Source organism: Pyxicephalus adspersus, chromosome 8, assembly GCF_032062135.1.
Source record: "Pyxicephalus adspersus chromosome 8, UCB_Pads_2.0, whole genome shotgun sequence".
NCBI lineage: Eukaryota > Metazoa > Chordata > Amphibia > Anura > Pyxicephalidae > Pyxicephalus > Pyxicephalus adspersus.
Window position 1 is genome coordinate 52,418,159 of NC_092865.1, and position 23,666 is coordinate 52,441,824.

Consider the following 23,666-nt stretch of genomic DNA (forward strand, 5'->3'; position numbering starts at 1 on the left):
GGAGTAAGAGCAACTTGGCATCAACTAGTGGAAAGGATGTGTACAGTAATGACTTTGTCCTGTGGACAGGTGATGGCCATGTTATATCATATAGGATCATAAGGATCTACAAACCCCCGACTGCTGCTGTCCCGTCAAAAGCCCCCTAGTAGAATTCCTGTTAAAGCTCAGGTTGATGCAACACTTATGAATGTCTTTCCAGTTGGCAGCTTTATGCTTTTTCGAAACCTCTATTGGGTTGCTGCAAGACAGCCAGATGTGCCTGACCTTCTACAGGTTAAAAACATACTTGTAACTGTTTCTCTTGAAATGCCATATCTCACTAAGCTTTCTCTACTGCTGCCCTGTTTTCCTGCCAGAACCCAGAGTTGTGTTGTGTTGTGTCTAAACATAAGTAGGGTTTTTGACATTGTACAAACCTGACAATCAGGCCCAACCACCCTTGCCAAAAATGGGGAAGGTCATAAATTCTAAACAAGAACAGAAATAAAAAATCCTGACTTCCTTGATTTCCAGTGGTCCCATATTTTTCCAGGTTAGGTGCACAGAAGCTTGGAAGCCAGGCTTGACCAAGCAACTAGCATCTTCAGAACGTGTCCAACAATAGTAGACATTACATTTCTTAGATGGCAGATGTAATCCTAAATCCTAGACCAAAGTGGGGAAGGCCAGGGAATTTAAACAAGAACCGAAATCTGAAGCTATGACTTCTCTGGTTTTCATAGGCTAACCTTTTTCCAGGTTAGGTGCTTAGAAAAGTGCAAGCCAGACATGACCAAGCAACTATCATCCTCGGAAAGGTGGCCAACAATGGTACACCCCATATTTTTTAGATGACAAAGTAATCCTTAATTCAGGTCCCCATGGTAAACTCGCTTTGCTATCTGATATGTCAGATGTGGATGGACTGACTATTTAGAATACTTTTAGTAAACTATACATAGAGCCATGTTCCTTCACAGGCCATATTGGTGACTGCTTTTGTCATCACATGACTAGGTCTTATAGGCTGTGAATCCCCCTAGGCTAACACAGACACACATAATGACATGTTTCCTTTTCATGTAAGAGCTGCAATGTATTAACGAGTGTACATAAAGCCAGAGTGGTGGCAGCTGTGGGTACTGGTATGCAAACCAGCTAATGTCCTGGCGCACGCCAGCCCCAATTCAGTGAAAAATCAGCCAGAGATCTACAGCAGCCTTACACCTGTTTTTCCTTCTGTGTAAAATAACAGCATTCTCTCTGCTTGAACTTTCTACCTGGAAGAAGGCCAGAAGCGGCACAAGTGTTACATTTAATTTGACACATGCTATACACATTCTATATATACAGTATGTTGTTTAATATAGGAAAAGAGTATAGCATGGGGGGGGGGGGGCTCTCCTTCTTCCCAAAATGGGATATTACTGAAGCCAATGTTCTTCAAAAGAGGTTCTGGAATTCCCTGGGGTATTCACATTTATTGACTCTCTTCTTGTAGGAAACCTTACTGAAATAATTCTTCCTCACAAGAAGTTAGGGGATCTTCTGGGGTATTACCAGACTAATTGGTTCTTAAAAGAATGTATTGCTGCAATCATTGATCGCTACAAGAATTACCAGAACCCTCTGAGGTTTCCTAGAACCAATGTTCTTCAAAAGAGGTTCTGGAATTCTCTACGGTATTCATATTTACTGATACCCAAAAGAAGTCCAAGAATCCTATTGCTGGATTTATTGTTTCCCCAAATAAGTCCCAAAGTTTTAGAGAATATTACTGAATTCTTTGTTCTTTACTCTCCAGCATCTTCTAGCATATCAATGAAGTCATGATTTCTTACAAGGAGCCTCAGAATTGTCTAGGTTATAATTGGATTAATTGTTCCTCACAAGAAAACCAGAATCCTCTTGGGTATTATCAGATTCAATGGTCCTCAGGGGATGCACCAGACTTAGAATAGAATCAGTGGTATTGCTGGAGTCATTGTTCCTTACAAGAGGTTATAGCATTCTCTGGGGGTATTATAAGAGCCAGAATTTCCTCCAAGAAGTGCTAGAATTTTCTAGGGTATTACTGAATTCCAAAGTATTGCTGGATTTGATGTGGCTTGCAAGAGGCCCCAGCAACCTCTGGGGTAATATTGGAGTCCCAGAATTTTCTAGGGTAGTGTTACTCAACCAGGGTTTCTCCAAAGGTTGCTAGGGGTTCCTTCAGCAATAAGCAATTTCTACCTCCCAGGTCAGTTTAGGTGGCGCCAATAATCTTCTTGGCTATTTGTAAGGGTGACATTCTTTCCATTGACCACGGTGATAATATACTGTGAGCTGTAAATATAGTAATTATAGCTAGGGTTCCCTAAAAGCTCAAATTATTTCAAGGGTTCCCCTTGCTCTTGTTAAAAAGGAGGCTATTCCTGTATATTAGAAAGGTTAAGCTATTACTTTATTTATCATCACAAGAAGTACCAAAAGGTATCATTGGTCTTTAAAAGAAGATTTCTATAGCATTGTGGGGATTATTGTTCTTCAAAGGCGGACCCAGAAACCTCTGAGCTCATACTAAAAAACTGTTCCTCACAAGAGGACCCAGATATTTCTAGTTACTGGATTCCAAGGTATGGATTCCTTTGGGCTGCCCTAATGCAAAGATTGCCATTGGTCAGCCTGGTAAAGCCTGGTAAAGAAATCCTTTCTCTTGCCCCAAACTTTTACATAACATTTTAAAATTTCAGTCCTAAAATAGCCCACAAACAGCTTACTATAATTTTTTATGGTTAATACTTATAAATATAATTATGATGTACAAAAACTAGGAAAACGGAAGAAGTCTTCCAATGAAAGCTAAAAAAAGAGAAAATGCCTTTAACTAAACAAAGTTTATCAAACTTTTGTTTCCTAATAACAAATTATTTTTTTAAATACTCCAAAAAAATAACTGGCCGGCAAATATGTTTTTCTCCTGCGTGTGAATATCATAGAAATGAGTCAGAATTTCCTGAGGATGGTGGAAAGTGCTTGTCTTCCACAATTCTCATTGTCCCATCCTGCCCTGTTCCTGGGAGATACAAACTGTTCGGAATAACATACGGAAGAATTTTAATATGACTCCAGATAAAATAACTTTCAGGATTAGCTTGTGAAATCCTCAAAGGCTGTGTATCCTTTATTTTCTGTGTTACAGTACTAATACAAAAGAAGAATATGTCTAATTAAATTATCTCGCTTTAAAGAGGGTGAGGAAGCAAGAGGTGAAAAAAATGCAGGCTGGATTTACCTTCCGTGGCGCCTGGGGCCATTTTGCAAACTTGTCTCAACAAAATCTTTATTGGTATCAGTCAAACAAACACAGAGGGGCTCAGTGTGGCCTATTTTATGACTGGTAATTAGTGTTAACGTGCTGTTTTTCCTGTATTATATGCTCTGCAGTCTGGAGCTTCCTGGGAATGAATTGTATTTTTTTTTATTATATAGAATTATGTGTTTATTTTTATACATATTTATATTCACACATTTTTTTTTCTTGCAGTTAGGCTAAGTCTACATAAACTGTTTCCCCAGCCTTTAACTTCAGCACTTACATGCTCTTGTTTGAAATTCCTATTCATTCCAATGGGTAGGTCCCCAACAGAGCATTTTCCTAATGGGCTGTAAAGAAAACCCATCCTTAGTGTTTGGAGTTAATCAAAACATCCATAAACCCCTAAAAACACCTCTCAAACCCCTAAAAATGTTTAAAAGGCCTATAAATGCTCAAAACACCTCCATTGACATCAATGGGTGTTTTTAGTTGTTTTTGGACTTTTTGATGCACTTTGGGATATTTGGGAGGGGTTTCCCCTATTCTAACTCTCCTCTGCCCCATACCTTCATTTAAAATGTGTTTATTAATTCTTAAAACTCATACAAAGGCTGTACAGGTATTTCAAAGCATTTAAAAATAAGGTCAGTGTAGACTTAGCCTAAAGGAAAGGTTCACACCTGCTTCCTTATTGGACCATTTCACATGGCTCACCACAGCTGGCATTTTGACAGCTGCTCAAGCACTCACATGGCAGTGCTGGCTCTTAAAGTAACATCTGCACATGTGATAGGTGGCAGCAGTGAGTACCACCCACTGTCACCCCTATTCATTTGCTATGGGGCTGCCACAGGGGTTTAGCAGTTCCTGGCTTGCCGAAGTGGTAAACACACTGCAACCTCCAATGCCAGTGTGAATTCAGCCTTGGGGGTTGCTTACTTTAGGTCAAGGATGGGCTCAGAAATAGTACATCAACAACTCAACCCAAGTGTCCAGTGAAATAAACATAAATAGCGTTACCATTCTCTGACTGCCACCAGGCTTTCTTGCGGTCTTCAGCAAACGTAGCAATGACATTTTCAATGCGGTGACTGATGGGGTTGGTCAGCCGGTTATAAGGTCTTCTGGAATCACAGACAAAGCATTTCTTCTCATCCTGGTAGACAAACAGCAAACACACATTACATCCTAAACCTGCAAAGTGCTGGCTGAATTCTTCCAGCTTTTAAGGTAACCAAACACAATGCAATATGATTGTACAATCTCATTTAAGGCTATGTACACACGTGCAATGGTTCTCGTCCGAGAATCTTGCGTGTGTACAGTCCATCCTCCGAACTACCATCCTGGCTGATCCACCGACAATGGACAATAAACTATGGTAATGGAAGTGAAGGGGAGAGAGTGCAGCGGGGTGCCCCTCTGTCTTTCTCCCTCTCCCTTCTCCATAGAGCAGAACGGTGCTGTATGTACAGCGCTCGTTCATGCATCGTGCAGTCTTTGAAAGATTGTCGTGAAAGATCCTTTCCAGCGACAATTATTGCACGTGTGTACCCAGCCTAACTCTACCAGTACCAAAGTGGCTGCATGATCAGATACAACAAAGCATGTAGAATACAATCTGATTTTCTTTTGGCTCTGCTAGCAGCTACTGTATGTAATACAAGGACATGGCCTGGTTGGATAGAATTTGGCTAGGGAGATTAAGGAAGCACTCAAATTGTATTGTTCTGCCAAATGTAATGGGGGGTATACAGAGGTTGTACAATCAAATTGGGATAGGGCTGGTGACTCCTCTCCTGGACTCCCATTGTAAAGCTCCTCACTGGACATCTAAAACTACAAAAGGTAAAGAAATTCTGCATTCTTCTGAAGTTCTGATTCACTGAATAAGGAGCAAGGCTTTTACCTTGTGCATTTCTTTTTATTCCCAGCCTCTTGTTTTTGCTTTCTTTGGTTAATGTTTGTGTTCTAATTGGCAATTCATTTCAAGGGAATTTTTCCCCTGCTTTTGTTTTGTGGATTAGACCGCTCTTTTTCTCTTACTTTTCTTTTTTTGTCTATTTGGGGAATTTGGCTGAGTCCACGCAGCTTGGATGGGTGAAAGGCCAAATCCAATGTTTTTTTTGTATCTGCTTTCAGACAACTTTTAGCTGGACTGAGGCCTGATTAATCCAAGGGAAAAGGGTTTGGGAGGTCTCAGAGCATGCTGGGAGTATAGTGGGACAAGTGAAGGGTGGAGAGAGCAATGTTTATTGTCAAGGAATAATAATAACAGAAATGTTTCCATGTAGCTGAGCTCTGATTGTCTCTACAATGTCGTCTGTAATAGGCTGTGTGTGTGTGTGGATGGAGGGCTGTTCTAAGAAATATGGAACCTGCAACTAAGGGAAGTTCGGTGAGACTTGATGTGGAACTGCAGGTGAAGTAGAAAGGTTATTTATCGCAGAAGAGACAGGTGATATCCCATCTGCCCAGCTTGCTTGCAGTTTTTTAACCAACCTTCCCACCCTGTCCACAGCATATACAATTTCACCCAGTTCTCTTCCAGGTTCGGGGCCTTTCTCAATCTTGATGAGCCAAATTGGAATACCATATCTCCTGCACATGTGTGTCAGAGTTCATTATTCACATGCACATGTGTGCAGGAGTTCATTATTCAAATGTACATATGTGCAGGAGTTCATTATTCACACGCACATGTGTGCAGGAGTTCGTTATTCACATGCACATGTGTGCAGGAGTTCATTATTCACATGCACATGTGTGCAGGAGTTCATTCATTGGCACACACAGCTCAGTGAACAGTAAAAAAAAATAATGAAATCAGGCAGGTTCTTTATTGCAAAAGAAACAGGCCAGTGTCCCATATCTGTTAGAAGAGTTCTCCATATCCACACAGCTCACTACACGCAGCATTGCATAGACAAATGTACCTACCTGATCTTTCTTTCTTTATTCTACTCATGCAAATGAACAAACTCTTGCACACATGTGCAGGCATTAATTCCACTTTGACCAATCAAGATGGCAAAGATCCAGAACCTGGAAGAAAACTGGATTGGTTCTGGGAACAGGGCAGGGAGGGGTGAGTTAAATAATTGCACACAGGCAGGTAAGTTTATTATATAGCAGAAAGGACACAGCCTGTCCCTATAAATGTCCACTGGAGGTGTAAAGATGTCAACCGGCCAAAATCTTTTAAAAAACCCATTGATAGTTAAAATAGTTCATGTGTTCATGTGTTTTTTTAAATTCCCTTGCAATTGATTGGTTATTCTTTGCAAAGTGAACTACCACATTCACTAAGCTGAGTGTATCATCCCTTGCAATGTGGTAATTTACCTTGGTGGGTGAGAAGCCTATAGTTCTTTAGTAGATCAGCCCCATTGTGCATTTTGGCTATTCAGGATTTTCAACTTTAGTGCATGCTAAAATTTTAAACACTATGGAGGTCTATTTAAAATGTTTCACCCAAGATTCGTCCAATTTTTACCCAAAAGGATATGAAAAAAGAGTAAAAGTTGATTCAGACATTTTCTAAATGAATCCAATGTGAAAAATGTGTACATTTTGGGTAAATCTTAGGTAAAACATCTATAGGCTTCTATGTTTTAATTATTACAATGATTTATACCAAAAGGGCAGCCATATTTGCTGATCATGAACATATTGCAGGGAACAATGGAACTATGGCATGTGAGAACATGGAAATCTTATCGACAATAAAAACAACTAAAAAAATAAATACTCATTAAAATAAACAGTTGTTCTTTCTTTTCAACAGTTCCCATTTATTTCTGGCTTTATATTGGCTCGCTAATCCATTGCACATTTTGTTTGCACAGCCTCTTGGCCTGACTCACCTGAAGATGACTCACAATACAATAGGGTTGCGCTCTCTGGAGCCCGCAGGTTGACGTGGCCTTCAGTTTGTCAGCCCGGCCAACAAGCAGGTCCCCGGTGGCTGGATAGCAGCTGCCTTGAGAACAGCCATGTGGCTGCTCGGGATAATGGGACAATACGCCCACCGCCAGAGCTGTTGGCAGAAATGGCAGAGTAAGATGTATGTACAGAATGTTTCATCCACATTGTAACTAGTACATGTTACTCACAAATGTTTTACACCAATTAACAAATGTCAAGTGACCACAACAAATAACATAAAAAATGCTTCCTGTAGCCAACAACTGTTTTAGATTATAATCAGTTTAAAATGAAATATTCTGTTCTTCTAATAGTCCCAGGGTTGGAAACTGTTTATTGGTCACACAATCATAAGTATTTTTACAAGGTTGATTTGGAGAGTTGTTAGCCTATCCCCAGCTTGGGTTCTACCTGATGTGAGTTTGTAAATTCTTCAAGATGGTATCCATGTTTCCTCCGAATATTCTGGTCTTTACTGGCCAGCTTGGGGATCCATGCTATTTCCAAATTCCAGTACTAATACCATTTCAGAAGTGGTATAGATTTATTTGCATTTATTTATTTATTTGCAAACCAACCTTTCCACCCAAACTTTTCTATGGGAATGGGGGGGGGGGGGGGGGTGTTAGCTAGAATATGGTGCCACCGACTCAACACTTGCCAGTGTTCTGATCCTATTAACCAAAGCCAAACTTTGCCACAGTCCCTTGATTTAGAGAATTCACATAGAGAGTCCAATAGAGGAGGATCAATAAACCAAGGTGCTGGTGAGGGTTAATGTGATAGAAACTGTAATCCTGAACACCACTGAAATGAGCACTCTTTTCCCAAATGGCCAACAACAACTTCACATTCTACTTTTATAGACTATTAAAAGAAAATTCTTTCTTCTCTTTGCAATTATGACAACAAGGTTCTGTTTGTATACTGAGTCTACATATCACCTAACGTTGACTCTTGTAATATCCATTGATTTGTCCTGCTACATTGGGTTTATGTGATTGTATCAAGGACAGTCTTTGACTCAACATTATCATTACCTAATATACATTGGAACGGCTTTTTGCACTATCGTCAGATAACCCTAAAACTAACATTACCCTTCATGCATTCAAAGGTTCAACAACCCCTTATAATTCCTTATATACACTAATTCTCCATGTAACCCCCAACACACAATAACTTTCTGTAGCCTTACACCAATACACCATGTAACTCCAACACCCTCTTTACCAATACACTTGTTCCCCCTTTAACCCCAACATTAACCCTTCTGTACCCATGCACAAATGCTCACTGTAAGCCCAACACTAACCCTTCTGTACCCATACAATGATTCTCCCTGTAACCCTAACACTTACCCTCCCTTAAAACTTAACACTAACCCTTCCTGTAACTCTAACAGCAACCTTCTCCATGTCCCCAACACTAACCCTCCCTGTACCCTTACTTTATATGTATTTCCCTGTAACCCCAATAATGCACCTCCCTATAAACCTAACCCCAACCCTATCTGTAACCCTAAAATAACCTTCCTGTAACTACTAACCTTTCTGTAACTAACTAATCTTGTACACCAACACAAACTCTCTCTGCAATCCTAACAATAAACCCCCCCCCCCCCCAAGGTAATCCTAACAACTTTGCACCTCTCTTGCACCTGAATCTTGCTCCAAATCCAACCCCAATGCATCAAAAGATACCAATGGCAGGATACTGGTAAAACACATTACTGTTTTGACATAACCCATTACAACCAGTATATTTCCCATAATAGAATAAGAACATCTGATTGGTAATTAAAAGTCCCCTTTTTGCAGCATGTCTCAGAAACGTCCTCAGATGACTCTGCAAACAAATGATCACATCGTTTCTCCCTGTAAACGCAGAGATGGCATTGTGTCTCTACCGTGCCATCTCTGTCTGTGGGAAGAGATCGGAGTTTTGTTTCCGCTGGTTGATTTCATATAAAAGCCATTTTATTATCAGCTGATAATTCATACTGGGAGCATCAACTCAATGACCAGCAGGAGAAAAAAATATCATAAGCAACATGCAATCTACAAATCTCTGGAAACTCATCTGTGTAATCTGCTCCATCTAAAATGCAAAAACATAAAGCTGTTTTCAATGGCATCCATCCATTTTATTTTGGATATTTGTAAAAAGAAAAAAAAAGTGCAGATGGCTAGGAGGACCTGTCTATTTTGTTGCATGCAGTTGCTAATATATATGGAAGAAGTGCACTGTTTTACACTATGGTCTGAGCTTCATCATGCCCCATAGTGGGTTCTTGTCTAGGTAGGTTTATACTCCATACAATTAAAGTAGATGTAAGGTAGATAGGATGTCCTAGGGCAATAATGTTTTTCCTCCATAGCCATAGTGTAGTGAATGAATGTTGCTATCTTAGGACAGCAAATATCTTACTAGAAGGAAAACTTGGCGAAATAAAGAAAAGCTGCACTTGTCATGACTCATTGAACGATGTTTTACATTTGCTAAAAGGGCCTTTTGAGTTTTTGCTTGTGTCCCCATTGGAGAGACTTTCCATCATGTAATATTGGGGCACAGATGGGTAAAGGAACCCAACAGAAGCTCCGACTTTGATTTTGAAACTCACCAAGAAGTGGTAAGATGGCTTTAGGAAGATAGTGGACCGAGAGCCACAGCTTTGGTGGTTGAAATAAACCAGGGTGAGGTGAGAGGGCATGGGCAGATAGTAGTAGGAGTGGCATAGCAGTGAAAACTACCAAGGAGAGGTAGGAAGAAATAGGCAGGTAGTGCATTGTGCTGAAGCCTTAGTGGTAAAATCACCAATAGGTTATGGGCTGGTAGTGCATGCAGTGGTGCAATGTTGTCAATGATAATCACCATTGTGAGACTGGTAGGCATGGGCAGTTAGTGGGTAGAGTGGAACATCACTCGTACTGAAATTCATTATTGTGTTAATGGCAAGTGAGTCACAGGATGATTGATACCCAGACTGGGGACGCTCAAATGTTCATATTTACCTGTGATGTGGGGGACCAAAGTGCCCAATTTTCCATGTGATGTAGGGCACTAAAGCGTCCAATTTTCCATGTGATATGGGGCACCAAAGTGTCCCAGTTTTCATGTAATGTAGGGCACTAAAGTGTCTGATTTTCCATGTGAAGTGGGGTACCAAAGTGTCTAATTTTCTATGTAATGTGGGGCACAAAAGTGTCCAATTTATGAAGTCAAATTTTGCACATGGTTTTAGGAACATTTAGGCTCTCCCTGACTAGTACAATCAATATGGCTCTCCATGTCCGACCTAAAGTATGTACAGTTGTAAATAGAACAAGCAGATAAATGTGGACATCCTCAAAGGGCATTGTCTGTCCTGATGACAGAGACCTTTGGGAAATGTGACACCTGCTCCATTTTGTCATGGCCCATCCTGTAGACACAAAAATACACTGAACCAAGTTCCACAGCCCCCTAATAAAATACTTTCTTTCCCAGAATAAACTCTCAGAGCAGACTGAGTGACACCTCTGCAGAATGTCTATATATATTTACTTGATCCATCCCTAGACAGGGCCTCTGAGTGCTGACTTCTTATCTGCCCCATACACATTCCTGTGCCACCTCCCTGCAGTAGAAAATCCCTGCCAGGACAATTTGCTTTTTTGTTGCTATTCCCCTCTAATCATTTTCCGGGAAGAATTTTGATCCTGTCAGTTATTGAGATTTCCAGAGTCCTCACTCCCACATTCCAGCTGTAAAATCCCTGTTAACAGAAGGCTGAACCGAGCTCCCACCAACTGATGCTGCAGGTTGGACACCACGGGCCCTTTAACCCTTTGCATTCCCATTTAGCTGGTATAAGGATGATGCTAGAATCTAAACAGTCATCATTCAAAAGTTCAAACATTTTATTAGTTTTGGATATGATGAGCACTGTTTTTACTGAGTCTCATAAAGGAGACACAACAGGAAAAAAAGAGAAAAGGGCAACAAGAAGGGAAATCCTTTTCTTAGTTGTCATTGGAATAAGTGTAAAACAGGGAGGGTTATTCTTTCCAGTTAAGACACAGACAGCAATGGAAAAAAAATTTGACTATAATAAAGGGTTATGTATGAAAGATTTGCACTTTACTTACATTGTCTGAACCTGTTTTGTTAATCAGAGAGACTTGGACCTGAAAGAAGAATGATTCTTTCAAATCAGGAAGGTGTGCTTGTAGCTGAAAATATTTTTTCTTTGACCAACCTACCCCACATTACTGCGCCTTCTAGGGTAGTAACCTTCAAATTCTTTCAGTCTTTTTCCATCTTGACTACAATGTGCAAGGATTATTTTTCAAAGCAAAACAAAAAATTTAGAGATCCATTGGAGGGGGATCATTGAGAAACAGTAGCCTATAGTGGGCCTGGAATTCGGATCACAGGTCCCTGCTACTGGAAGTGGTGATGCAAAAGTCAAATGACAGGAAAAAGGGGGTTTGAGATTTTTTTTCTTGAATGGTTGGAAAGGTTTTCTTTTTCTCATTGTCTGGGAATCAAACAAACAACACTGACCTTTTGCCGCTGCCACTCGAGATGCCAGACAAAATAAGTAAGAGATATATGGAGACAAGTGTAAACTCTTTCATATGCAATATTGTAAAGCAAAAGAATATTAAGACTGACTGTTCAGTCACTTATATACGTAGATTTGTGGCGAGTTATACAGTAGATGTACATTACATGCCTGACCTGTAACATACAAATATCCAACACCTGACTTGTCCAAACCCTGAACACACCCAGCAAGTCTCTACCATAGTTCAAATTCAGAAGCACAAAAACTGCACAGCCCTGCCATCACTGGAATAACTTGAATATAATATTCAAGATCCATGGGCTCCATTGGGTAAAAAAGTCTGATAATAAAAACCATTTACTCTATTTACACCCTGGGCCTTCTCCTGTATCACATAATCGCTGTTTTCCTGTATTCTTCTTTTTTATTTTATTTATTGTTTCCATTGTTTTTCTCATATTAAATAACAAATTAGGATTTCCTTCTGCTGCAATCAAAACGGGGCAGCTGCAGGAAATACAGCAGAGGAGGAAGTACAGCACATGGAGATCAGGAAAAAGAGGCATTGCCACAAAATATAGGATTATGTTACCAGTGTTTTTTTCATTCTTTGAATTGGCAGCCAATTCCTAATGCTGCGATGTCCAATGCACATTAATATAATGTGTGTTTTGCTCTGTAAAGAATGGCAAAAGTTTGAATTCAAGCTCAATTGGTCCTTGTATGTTTGTTATGCATTTTCCATAAAAATACCAAAGGAACACATTATTTTGTATTCATTAAAACAGAATCATGACAGTTGTGGACTAGCCTCATTGTATATGGACATTCATTATGACGCATGTTGACATTTTTGATGGATTTTCTTTGTTTTCAATGGAAAATGCATGAGGGTAAAACAGAAAGACTTCCCAGGCCATCACATGCCTTGATTACAACTGTGAAATTTTGTCTCTCCCAACAAAGAGAAAGGGCAAATTTCCTCAACAGGAGATGCACCAGGTCCCTGTTTCTACTTTTCTCTACTGTGTCCAAAAATGTATTTTGCATATAGCTGTAGCCATTTGTTTTGCTGCATGACAGGTATGTATTCTACATACAATACCTTGTGTACACGTCCCATTTCTCTCCCCCTCATAAAGTTGGGAGGTATGTGTAAGGAGTAATATCTAATCGCTTTAAGACTAATTAAATCTATTACAAGTATCTAAACTGATAGGCTGGTTACAAGGCCAATGCTGAGTATTTATGCCATTACCTCCCCATACGCTCTACAAGGAAAACATTCAGCCTTGGGGGTAATACACTGACTGCCAATTGATTTGTAAACATGTACTTATATTTTATTTAGTGTTGCTAAGTGAGCTAATCATCTCCTTGCCAATAAATATACAGCCCTGTCCTTGTTTCAGAATTACAGGGAGCAGTCCAAAGATAACCTTTATTCCATGAAAAGTGTCTGTGAGTTGCAGTAATTTTGTAAGGCTAAATGTATTTCTGTGCGGCTGATCTCCTCCAGCTTTTCTGCAGCCACTCTCTTTGCACATGCCTGCATAATAAATGGTGACACAGTCTTATAGTTTCCATTAAGAGGGTTTGTGGCAGGGTAACAATGCAGTAGAGAGCAGTGGGGAGATAGAGTTAAAGCATTGTCAACCTGTGGGACAATTACGGAAGAATTAACAAGTATCATAATATTCAAAACTGCAGATCTGAACAGATTAAAAACAATATTTCAATTTACTTTACCATGTTAATATTATACAAGAGATTAGTGATAAGGTTTACCAGTGGCGGGGGTAGCCAACAGTGGGCCAAACAGACTTGGGGCTCTCTCGTTGAACTGACTTGGGGTCTCCATCTTTTTTTTTTTTTGCAAGGCTGAAGAGGACAGGGGCCCAATGTAGGAGGATCCAAGGCCCTCGTTCAGTAACACACTTTGCCCTCTCTATGTTCACCCCTGAAGTTCTTTAAGAAGACAAATACACATAGACCAAATTAAGGTTTCTACACTAATCCTGACTTGTTGACTTTTTGCCAATAATATTGATGTGCGATAAACATGATGCAGCACCTACAGCAATGAAAATTTGGATATGTCAGCACCCAATTAATGAAGGATGACCACTGTTCGCTGCACCATGTGTGTTATGTCAAGGCCTACTGCTATGTGTGTGTGCTACATTGGTGGCCACCAAGACCTCCACTTCTAATGCAATAAAGACCGCCAAACAGATTGGTGAAGATACATTCCTGTCCATATCTCCTGGAGTCTTTTCATTCTTGTGTCTGACATTTTATAAATTCATCTGTAACATTTTTTACCAGCACAGCTGTGAACATCTGTGGGTCTGCTACATACACACTCATCAACCAGGGGAGAACTGGTATGACTCAGCCAACCACCCTAATCTCACATATAGACTACCTCATTGGAACTCAATCTCTGACCAGTGTGGCCATACTATCAAGCAACATACATCTAAACTGATCTTGACTCCTGCAAAAACAACTCATACCACCACCATTCCTTTTATACACTTGTCTACCATTATGTTCCTGTCACTGTTCATTTTCACAGAATCATCATGGTCTAAAACTGCAGCATTGTGTCCAAAAAAAGTTTTAGTCCATTCTCTTTCCATTTTGATTCATTGAGGAATATGGAAATAAATGTAGCATTAAGTAATTATTCTCAACCAGGGGTTTCATGAAATCTTAGGATTTCTTTAGAGGTTTCTAGATGATCCTGTAGCTGATTGACCTCCCATCTGATGATGCATGCAAAGTTCTTGAGTCTTTACCACTTGGCAGAGTCATCAGCATGACACCAGAGATCATTTTAGCTGTCTATAAAGTAAAAGTCCACTTTAAAATTGGCCATACAGATATGTCATTATTGCAGAAAGGGACAATCAGTCTTACCTGCCTAATCATGTTGTCAAACTGCAAAAAAAAAAAAAAAACAAGCTGCGCATGCAATGAGATTGCAATCCTGGCTTCCTCTGTGGGTGCCAGGACTGAATGAACTCCTGCACATCTACCACATCCTGGCTGGTCAATCAAGATGGCCGAAGATTGGAATGTGAACGAAAAAAAAGAGAGAAGATGGCGGAACAAGGACAGGTGACAGTGGGTTTAGTCCTGCTTTAAATATGGCATTCAGACCACCACTGGAAGGGGAACATTTTATCAGCTTATAACTAATGAAAGGGCCATTTTTCCCACTGACTCCTAATGCATTTGGTTTTAGCAAGGGTCCACTAGGCCTGGAATTTATTTAGCGGTTCCTCTGGGGTAAAACATTCGAAATATGTTGCTTTAAGCCTTTTACTAATCAACAACACGCTACCTAAGGATCATGGGAGATGAAGTTTAGAAACAGCTGGAAAGATGGAGTTTGCCAACCCCTTTCCTACATTCTTTCATAGACAGAGCAGAACGACTTGTAATGATATGAAAATTAAGTTATATCAAGAAAATTATGTTACAGCATAAGTATGTACTCTGGCTCGGAGCTTCTACAGCTGCAATGGCTACGGAACAGGGATACGATTGTTCATGGCACCAATATGATGAGAACTTAGAGACATTCCAGATAGCTATGTCGAACAGTGCCAGCTCATATTTTCATACCGTCACTTAGCTCCATCTGTATCTGGAAGATGTTGTGTCATCGGTATCTTTCTAGATGCATTTGGTCTAATAACTTTATATAACTTGGATGTAGATCAAATGCTTTCCTCTTTGCATCCTTTTGCGCATTTTAGAGTAATTGCTGTATAAGTGCACTAGTAAATCATCCTAGAGATGTCTGTGTATATGTGATTTGACTTGAAGAAGAGAGTGGATGTCTCCAAGGGGTCTTTTAAAGCCAAACTTTAAATAAGCTAAATCTATTCCAGGTGCATCAAACCAAGTGTTACAGTTTGTTATCTTTAGAAAGCAGCCACAGCTTGTGTTGAAAAGCCTCTTCCCTGCCAGCTTGCTGCAGAGAGGGACAATTGCTCTCTGTGTGGAAGAAATGGTCTATGTAGAAGTCTGACGTGCTTCCTACTGAGTCAGAGTTCCAGTTTTGTGATTAGCAGGGGAATGAGCTTTTTCTGTTTGCAGTGTTTGGGTTTGACTTATGGGATTAGTAAGTGATGTGTACCACTGCTTCCACATGACTGGTAGAGGCGGTCTCCCATTGGTTTAGGACCGTGTTCCTCTACCAGAGTTCAGTGGAACCCTAAGATTTCTCCGAGGGTTGCTAGGGGTTCCTTGAGCAATGAGAAATCTGTGCCTATCAGGTCAGTATAAATGACACCAATGATCTTTTTGGCTATCTATATGGGTGACATACTTCCCACAGGCCACCTGTATTAGGCATTTTTTCCACTCACTTTCATGCTAATATACTGTGAGCTGTGGATACAATAATTATAGCTGGGGTTCCCTGAAGACCTGAAAATGATTTCAAGGGTTCCACTGTGTTAGTTTGGGGGCTGCATTGAGGGGGGTCTGTCACTAAGAATGGTTTGCAGTATGGGGGGTTCATAACTGGTGGGGGGGGGGTCTGTCACTGAGTGGTTCTGCACTAAAGGGCTCTCTAAGTTAGAATAGGGGTGCTGCCATAAAGGGTGCTGCACCAAGGGTCTGTCATTGGTCACATTTATAAAAAAAAGATATGACTCTTATATGATTGTGTGCTTGTTTCTCTTGTTGCTTGTTTCTGAGGCCTATGACTGTAGATCTTTAAATTTATTTTAATTAAAGGGAACCTATCATTGACATTCACCACATAAATCAATAGAGCAGATTTTATTACCAAATCACATTATTTTTAGTATATAATAAATTATAATATATATATTTTAAACATATTATCAAATATTACATTAGTCTATATGCTCCTATGCAAAAAGGTTGGTCTTTTGATGAATATTATTCTTTACAAGAAGCTCTGGAGGGTCTCTGTAAATTCCAGGGGGGATTCCAGGCCAGCAGAGAACAAGACGTTGGTTGTTTGCCCTTGGCCGCCCTGGCATCACCTTTGCAGGGTAGGGTCTGCTTTATTTATACTGTTCCCCTCGGTGGAGCCGAGACACACAAGAGACCTTTTCCTGAGTAGGGCTTTATCTACTCAATTGGCTTTTATTTCAGACACAAGTCATAAAAAAGGAACTCGGCGAGTACACAAACAATGTCAAGCAGTAATAAACGGGCTGCAGGCTCCATTCACCCAGCTGAAATAATAGTTTGCAGATAACAATTACTTAGCTATATATAAAGGTACGGCACATAACATGCAGAATAGCTTGTCATTGCCTCCTGCAGACCTAATAAGCAGCTCAATAATGAACAGAAGCAAGCTAACTATGATGCTATTTGTAAGGTCGTGGCTTAGCACTGAAACAAGAGGTGCTGGTATTGTCAGGTTATCCAGAGACTTTGCAAGTTGGTGACCATGGATGATGCCTAAACAAAGATGGCTTGGTTCTTTTGAGAACTTGCCATTAGGAGTACTGTGATCCCTATAAGAGGTAATAAACACTTGGAGTGTTGCACTCACACATTACTTAGCACGCTGGAAGAAAAGGAACCATCTGATTGGTTGGGCACAAAAGACACTTTGATTTCAGACTGATTTCAAACATGAAGCCCATTGTGACTCTGAAAACCACAAGCCATTGAGAAATCTTTGCCATACAATGCACCGTTATCTCCACATGCTCCCCCTGCACAGCTGCAGATCGGGGCTTGCACGTCAGGCACCCTAACCGTCTCCTTGTCTGTTGTAAAGCTTTCTTTAACTGGTTTCCTGTCAAAGTCAAACACCTGTGCCAAGTACGATCAAAGTAGGAATGCAGAATCCCCTGAGCCTCCATGGCCTGGGGGCACAGCTAAGAGTCCCTGTCTGATTATAGCATTGACCTCCTTTAATGGATTTCACAAGCGTGAAGGTTCATAGATGAGGACCACCTGCTTTGTCTGCAAAGCCTCAGGTCCCATTTTTTTTCAGTATTTTTATCTTTGTTACTGACCCCACTACCTCAGTTGAGTACTTGTTTGGCAACCTTTGCCTTATCCTATCCTGTCTGTTACCAATTATTTTACCAGCCACAGCTTTCCCAGTTCCCCTATGCCCAGTGCCAACATTATCCAGCAATCTATCTCTTTGCCAAGTAGCAAGGCTCCTATTTTGGCTTATGCGGCACTGTGCATGGGCAAAGGTTGCTGCTCTTCCTGGCACAATGGCACATTGTCTGTGCCAAGCCCTGGGTGAAAGAAGTAATGCAGTAGCAGATCATCCAAGAAACTGTAAGGAAGGGGAGGGGGCTCAGGACATGCAAGAAAGTGGGGATAGTTCTTTTATGCATCAATAAGGTGATTACTGTGGGCAAATAAAGGACTGATGTGTCTTAGGGTGCCCATACATCGATCTTTGTGTGCACAAACAGGGTGAATAATCAGTATATTCTTGATACTGATCATTTACCAGGTTACCACTTGCACCCATTGGTTGATATGTAGCCAGGAGCACTCCCTAACAGCTGCCAGCCAAAGGGTGCACTCCCTGATGCTTACACTGACAATATTTTTTGTTAGTATAAACTGCATTGAGCCTTGGCCAAAGTATCTTAAAATTACCTCCCCATTACAAAACCATCAAACAAAAATGGGCAAGGAATGGGCATTCCAGATCAATGTTTAATCATCATATCTAGAGAGAGTCCTAATTTTATTTTGGATGAAAATTATCTTGTAGACTATGTCCCCCTTCAGTAGTATTTAGATGTTCACTGGGGGAGCCTTGCTGTCCTGGATAGACGAGGGATGACTCGATTGGGGCAGAAAACTTCTCCTTAGATCTCTGAGACAAAGTACATGGAAATCTCCCCAGCCGGACACAGCAAATTATAGGCTGGTTGGGTTTAACCCCTCTGCAAAATGCAAAAGAAAGGCTTGGCTATTCAAAACCTAAAAATAATTTCTACAAAATTCAGGAAAAGTCATTAAATAGGGAATGCTGGTTAATTCCTATTTTTAAGGTCTTGTTATGCTCCAGGAACGGATGAAACAAAAAAAGAAAAGCGTGAATCCCAGAGCAGATGTAATAAAGTCGGTAGTAATTGGTGGGTGGAAACAGTCTTGTTAATGAAGTGTTTTCTTTCCAAACTCATGGGAACGTTAATGTATAAATCATATAGCTCATCTATCCTTCCTGCTTCATCAGTTTCACTTCAGGAAATGCAAGAGCCACATCTTACAATGTTTTATCCATTGCCCAGAACCCAAAGCAGAAATGTTTTTTCACTTATCTGTATTATGAAAAAAAGAGTGTGGAAAAAAAAAGAAGTTGAAGCTCCGGGCTGCAAACCAGTACACAGCCAATCCCACTGACGTTCAGCCAGGCAGCCTGACAAAGTCTTTCAGTGAGGGCCCACCGCTATCTAAACCGTGCAATAATGCAAAATCATTGTGATGCCAAAGCACCCTAAAGTTAAAAAAAGCACAGGAGCAGGGTGATGAAGATTCATGGAAACCCTGACTAAACTTAAAAAAATTGCTGCCATCAGTGCAGGCAAGAGAAGAGACATTCTCCAATCTTTATAGTGACCACACACGCATCTATATGTTTGTTCAATCACTGGGTGATCCAGCAAACCTGGAATGGATTTTTTAAACGTCATTTGTATTTATTAGCAAATGTTTTCAATCCTGGACTAGATCCATTCTATGTTTGCTGGATCACCCAGCTTAACTGATAAAAGTGTATCCTCTCCAGCCTTGGAGAGCTTTAATAAATCAGGCCCAATCATTTGATGTGACTAAACTGATCAAATAAAACCAGGGACTCCCAATTTAATTGACCTTGGTTGGCCTTAGCCATTTTGCCATCTATTTCTTATCATTTGTATGAAAAATATCTGTGCTGGACAACCAATGGCAATACAGATCAATGCATTCAAATACATAAATTACCAATCATATTTTTGATATACAATAGCATAGCAAGTGCTTTTTTATAATAAAAGTGAATCTGGCATTCCTAAAAACATTCCCTGATGGAGCATCAATCTTTCCCATTGAAATACATGGATACCTCCACCAGAAAATGTTTTGGTGAATGTCAGATTCACTTCTTTTTAAATAGACACCAAAGAGTATTGAGTGTGTTGCACCATTTGTTGGTGAATGGTTTGAGTATGCTCATAACTGAATTAACCCCCCATTGTTACCTGTATGGCCACCTTTTAGGATGACTTCAGACTGGCTTTGAGAAGAGCTCCCTGTGCCATGACAGCTGCTTAGCCACCCTCATTAACATGCTGGTTCTTAATGAATCAGTGTTAGATCATTTTACAATGGGCAGTACTGTACCACTCACTGATGCCCTATCCATTCCCTATGGGCGGACGCAGGTGAAACACTACATTTTGACAATAGCTACAATTCAGGGGTGCGAAGCAGCAGTACCTGCACTACACCCTCGAGGCAAGTTTGAATTCATCCTTAGTGTGACCATACTGGCATCAAACTATAACTATAATTATTATAATTATATATTTTTGTAGAATCCTTAAAAGATTTTTATTAAAAACAAATATAATGTTACATACCGGCCATCATTACAAGTCCTGGCAACATGGCGGACACGATGGAAACTTTTCACAATGTGGAATCCACCACCTTCATTAACTTCACACTCTATGGAAGTCGTGTCGGCTTTGTGATCCTTGAGTAGCTGTGGACAGGCTGAGAGACAGATGAAATTCATTGTTAATTTGGCAAGGACGAGTGTAACTCCCTCCAAAGAAAATATTTTTCTGCCTCTGATCAGACATTGGCTGCCAGTCGGAGTTTCAATCCAGGCGTTTTACACAACTCAAGTTATCTCCTTGTTCTGTGTTTATGTGAGATGGATATATAATGATATAATGTAAGGTAATATTTATTATGGCATTCAGAATAATTAAACATGTAGGGGCTGAACTAGATGGGTGCAGGGAAGTATTGTTAAAAAAGAAGCTGCAACAGATACCAAAACCAACAGGGGACCAGGAACCCAAAACTCATATTTTGGATGTTTGATGGATGTTGATAAATTATATCCAAACCAAATTTTACCCCCACCTTACTACCCCTCCTCCTCAATCCACCCTGCACATTTTGGAGTTTTTATCTTACATTGCCATGGAAAATATATTTATATAAAAGTCAGTTTCTGGATGCAGGGGTCCACCAATAAAATGCTGCACCTTGTGTTTTCTCCCCAACAGTCTCCTTTTTCTAATACCACTGAGAATACAAGAGAATACATACAAGAGAATAATTAGATATTTTTTTTCCTACGTTTAGTTAGAAGGGGGTTTATATTTGCCCAAACTGATATAAAAGGCACAATAATACAGCTCTGTATTTATCAATAAAATATTAAATCGGCATATATTACAATATTGAATCAGCATATCACAATTTCCTGTACCACAAAGCTCAGGCGGGGATATGGAGAAGCAGCACAAAGAAAACATTCTACTGCTTCTCGTTTGGCTGGCCAGTCACAGGCTGGGGTAGAGGCATGTCCCGTAGGTCTTACCTAACTGCAGCAGAAAATTCCAGTCTCCTGCAGTGCCAGCCATGAGTGTAGTGTGCAAGAGCTGTGTAAATGTCATGAATGGCTAGACAAAAATGAAAACCTTTTAGTAGGTAAAAGTGCTTCTATGTATGTAGCTCTGTGTATTTAGCTGTTTGCCTGGTTTCTTAGAAAGTCTTCTACTCATACAAGCAAGGGTAGCAATAGAGATGATAGGTGGCCAGAAGATCTGAATGCAACATTTGTTAGAATAAGAATGACACCGTTTCAGGTATCAGTGAGCAAATGTGTGACAACACAGCGTACAATATAGAATAACATGTCTCCAAGTGTCCATCAATAAAGTCTACAGAGCCCAGAACATGGAAAACGAATAAATCAATAAAGGAAAACTCTATATCACATCTTAGGGTCGTGTCACACGAGTGATTCTGTGAAATAACAGATCACTCTTCTGCTAAAGTTTTATTCTCTTGCTGCTCTACCAATCAAGAGAAGGCACTGGGTCCCTTATTTAAAACAGATTTGGTGATTATTGGTGAGGTGTCACAGGTTACAGAATTATGGCATCAGTCTAATTGAACATGATAGAAACAACTTTATGCTTGTACATTCTGAGCATCCTAATCTTGGATTGCTGTAAAATAATAATAATAAAAAAAAAGATAGAACAGGATGAAAAAACAGAAGAAATGGAAAGGAGAGAGCATGGAGAGAAAGAAAGGGAAATAAATGAAAGGAAGGAAGGGGAGAGAGGAAGTCAAAAGAAAAGAGGAAGATAAAAGAGGAGATAAGGGAAATGTGAGAAAAGAAAAGATGATGAGAGATGATGAGAGGTAAAGAGGTAAAGAGAATAAAAGGTGAGGTAAAGGAAAGAAAAATACAGAGTGAAATTAAAGGAGGAGATAAGAGAAAAGGGAGAGAAATGGTAGAAATGAAAAAAGAGAAAGGAAAGGGAAAGATGAAAGGAAATGAACATGGAGGGGGGGGGGGGGGGGGGGGAAAAAAAAAAAAAAAAAAAAAAAAAAGAAAAGGGAGGGGGGGGGGGGGGGGGGGGGAAACAAGGAAATGAAAGTAAAAAAGCAAAAGGAAAGAGAAGGGAAGGGGATGAAAGGAGAGTGAAGGAAAAAAATTATAGGAGAAGTGAGGAGAGGGAAGGAAAAGGAGAGAGCTGAAAGGAAAGAAAAAAGGGGAAAGAAGAAGAAGGGGAAAGGAAATGAGAAGGAAAATAAAGCAAGACAGGAGAGAAGGAGAAGATGGGAAAGAGGGGAGAGATGGAAAGTAAAAGAAAAGAAAGAAAATTATGGAAAGGGAGTGTAAAGGAGGGCAAGAAAAAGAATGAGGAAGGAAAATGATGAACGTATACAAAAAGAAAGAAATTATAAAAGGAAAGAGAAGGAAAGGAAAAGAAAGAAAAAGGAGATATGAGAAGAAGAGAAAGTAATAAAAATACAAGGAAAAGTAAGAACAGGCAGTGAAAGGTAAAAAAAAACTGGATAAAGGTGATAAAGAGAAGAAAATAAAAAAGGAAGAGAAGATACAGGGGCATAAAAAGGTAATGAAGGGAAAAGTAAAGAAAAACAAGTTGCATGATATGAAAGAGAATAAAGGATAAAAAGTGAAATATAAGAAGAGAATAAGAAAGGAAAGAGATAAAAGAATATAATGTAAATCAACAGAAATGTGGAGCTGCTCTTATTAGATTTTGTTTTTTTACCCAGCTGTGTTCAGGAAAAAAGAAGAGGAGGAAAGGATTAGGCAGTGAAGGAAGTTTCACACATTTCAGTGTCTGTATACCCCATGGGGGGTCCCATGTAATGACAGGTGTACCTACAAAGTGCTACCCCAAGACTCACCCCCCGGCTTGGCTCTGTCACACAGCAGACTCGCCCCAGTATAAGGATTCGATGGCTGCTGTCAGTTCCTGCAACCAGCTACAAGAGCTCAGCCTGGACTGAGCCAAAAAGTCAGGAAAAACCGTTTGGAGGGAGTGAGGCTCCAGAGAGTGTGGCAGAGAGAGAACTTTCCACACACAAGCAACTGTAAATACAAAGCAGGAGTGTTCCCAGGCTGCCTGTGTAGTAATGTGAGGGTGGATACTAAGCCACAAGCCCACTCATGTTACACTGTGTCCCCATTATATTCACACACACTTGTGTCATTTTGTGTGACACCTAACACGCTCATTTTTTATGGCCGTGCAAAGAGCAATTGCAATGTGCCAATCAAAAAGCTGATCTGACCACAGCACTCCGCTGATTGGTTGCTTTGTGTTACTGCATTTTGCACATCTTCACCAAACAAAATAATGAAATAATAAATTATAA

General features: G+C 40.1%; 1 protein-coding gene across 4 annotated transcripts in view; it reads right to left on the bottom strand.

Annotated features, from left to right (window-relative positions):
* LAMB2 (laminin subunit beta 2) overlaps positions 1-23,354 on the bottom strand; it is a 55,756-nt gene extending 32,402 nt beyond the window's left edge. For 3 of the 4 annotated variants that reach the window (XM_072420632.1, XM_072420631.1, XM_072420630.1), the window contains exons 1-4: positions 23,196-23,354; positions 20,366-20,501; positions 7,147-7,319; positions 4,301-4,436 (exon numbers count right to left, since the gene is read on the bottom strand). In XM_072420632.1, coding sequence (XP_072276733.1) covers positions 4,301-4,436; positions 7,147-7,319; positions 20,366-20,393 — 337 coding nt within the window. In that variant the 5' untranslated portion in view covers positions 20,394-20,501; positions 23,196-23,354. Of the gene's footprint in view, positions 1-4,300; positions 4,437-7,146; positions 7,320-20,365; positions 20,502-23,195 lie in introns of those variants that run through there. The other variant, XM_072420633.1, reaches the window with a different exon arrangement.
* Between the last annotated feature and the right edge of the window lie 312 nt (positions 23,355-23,666).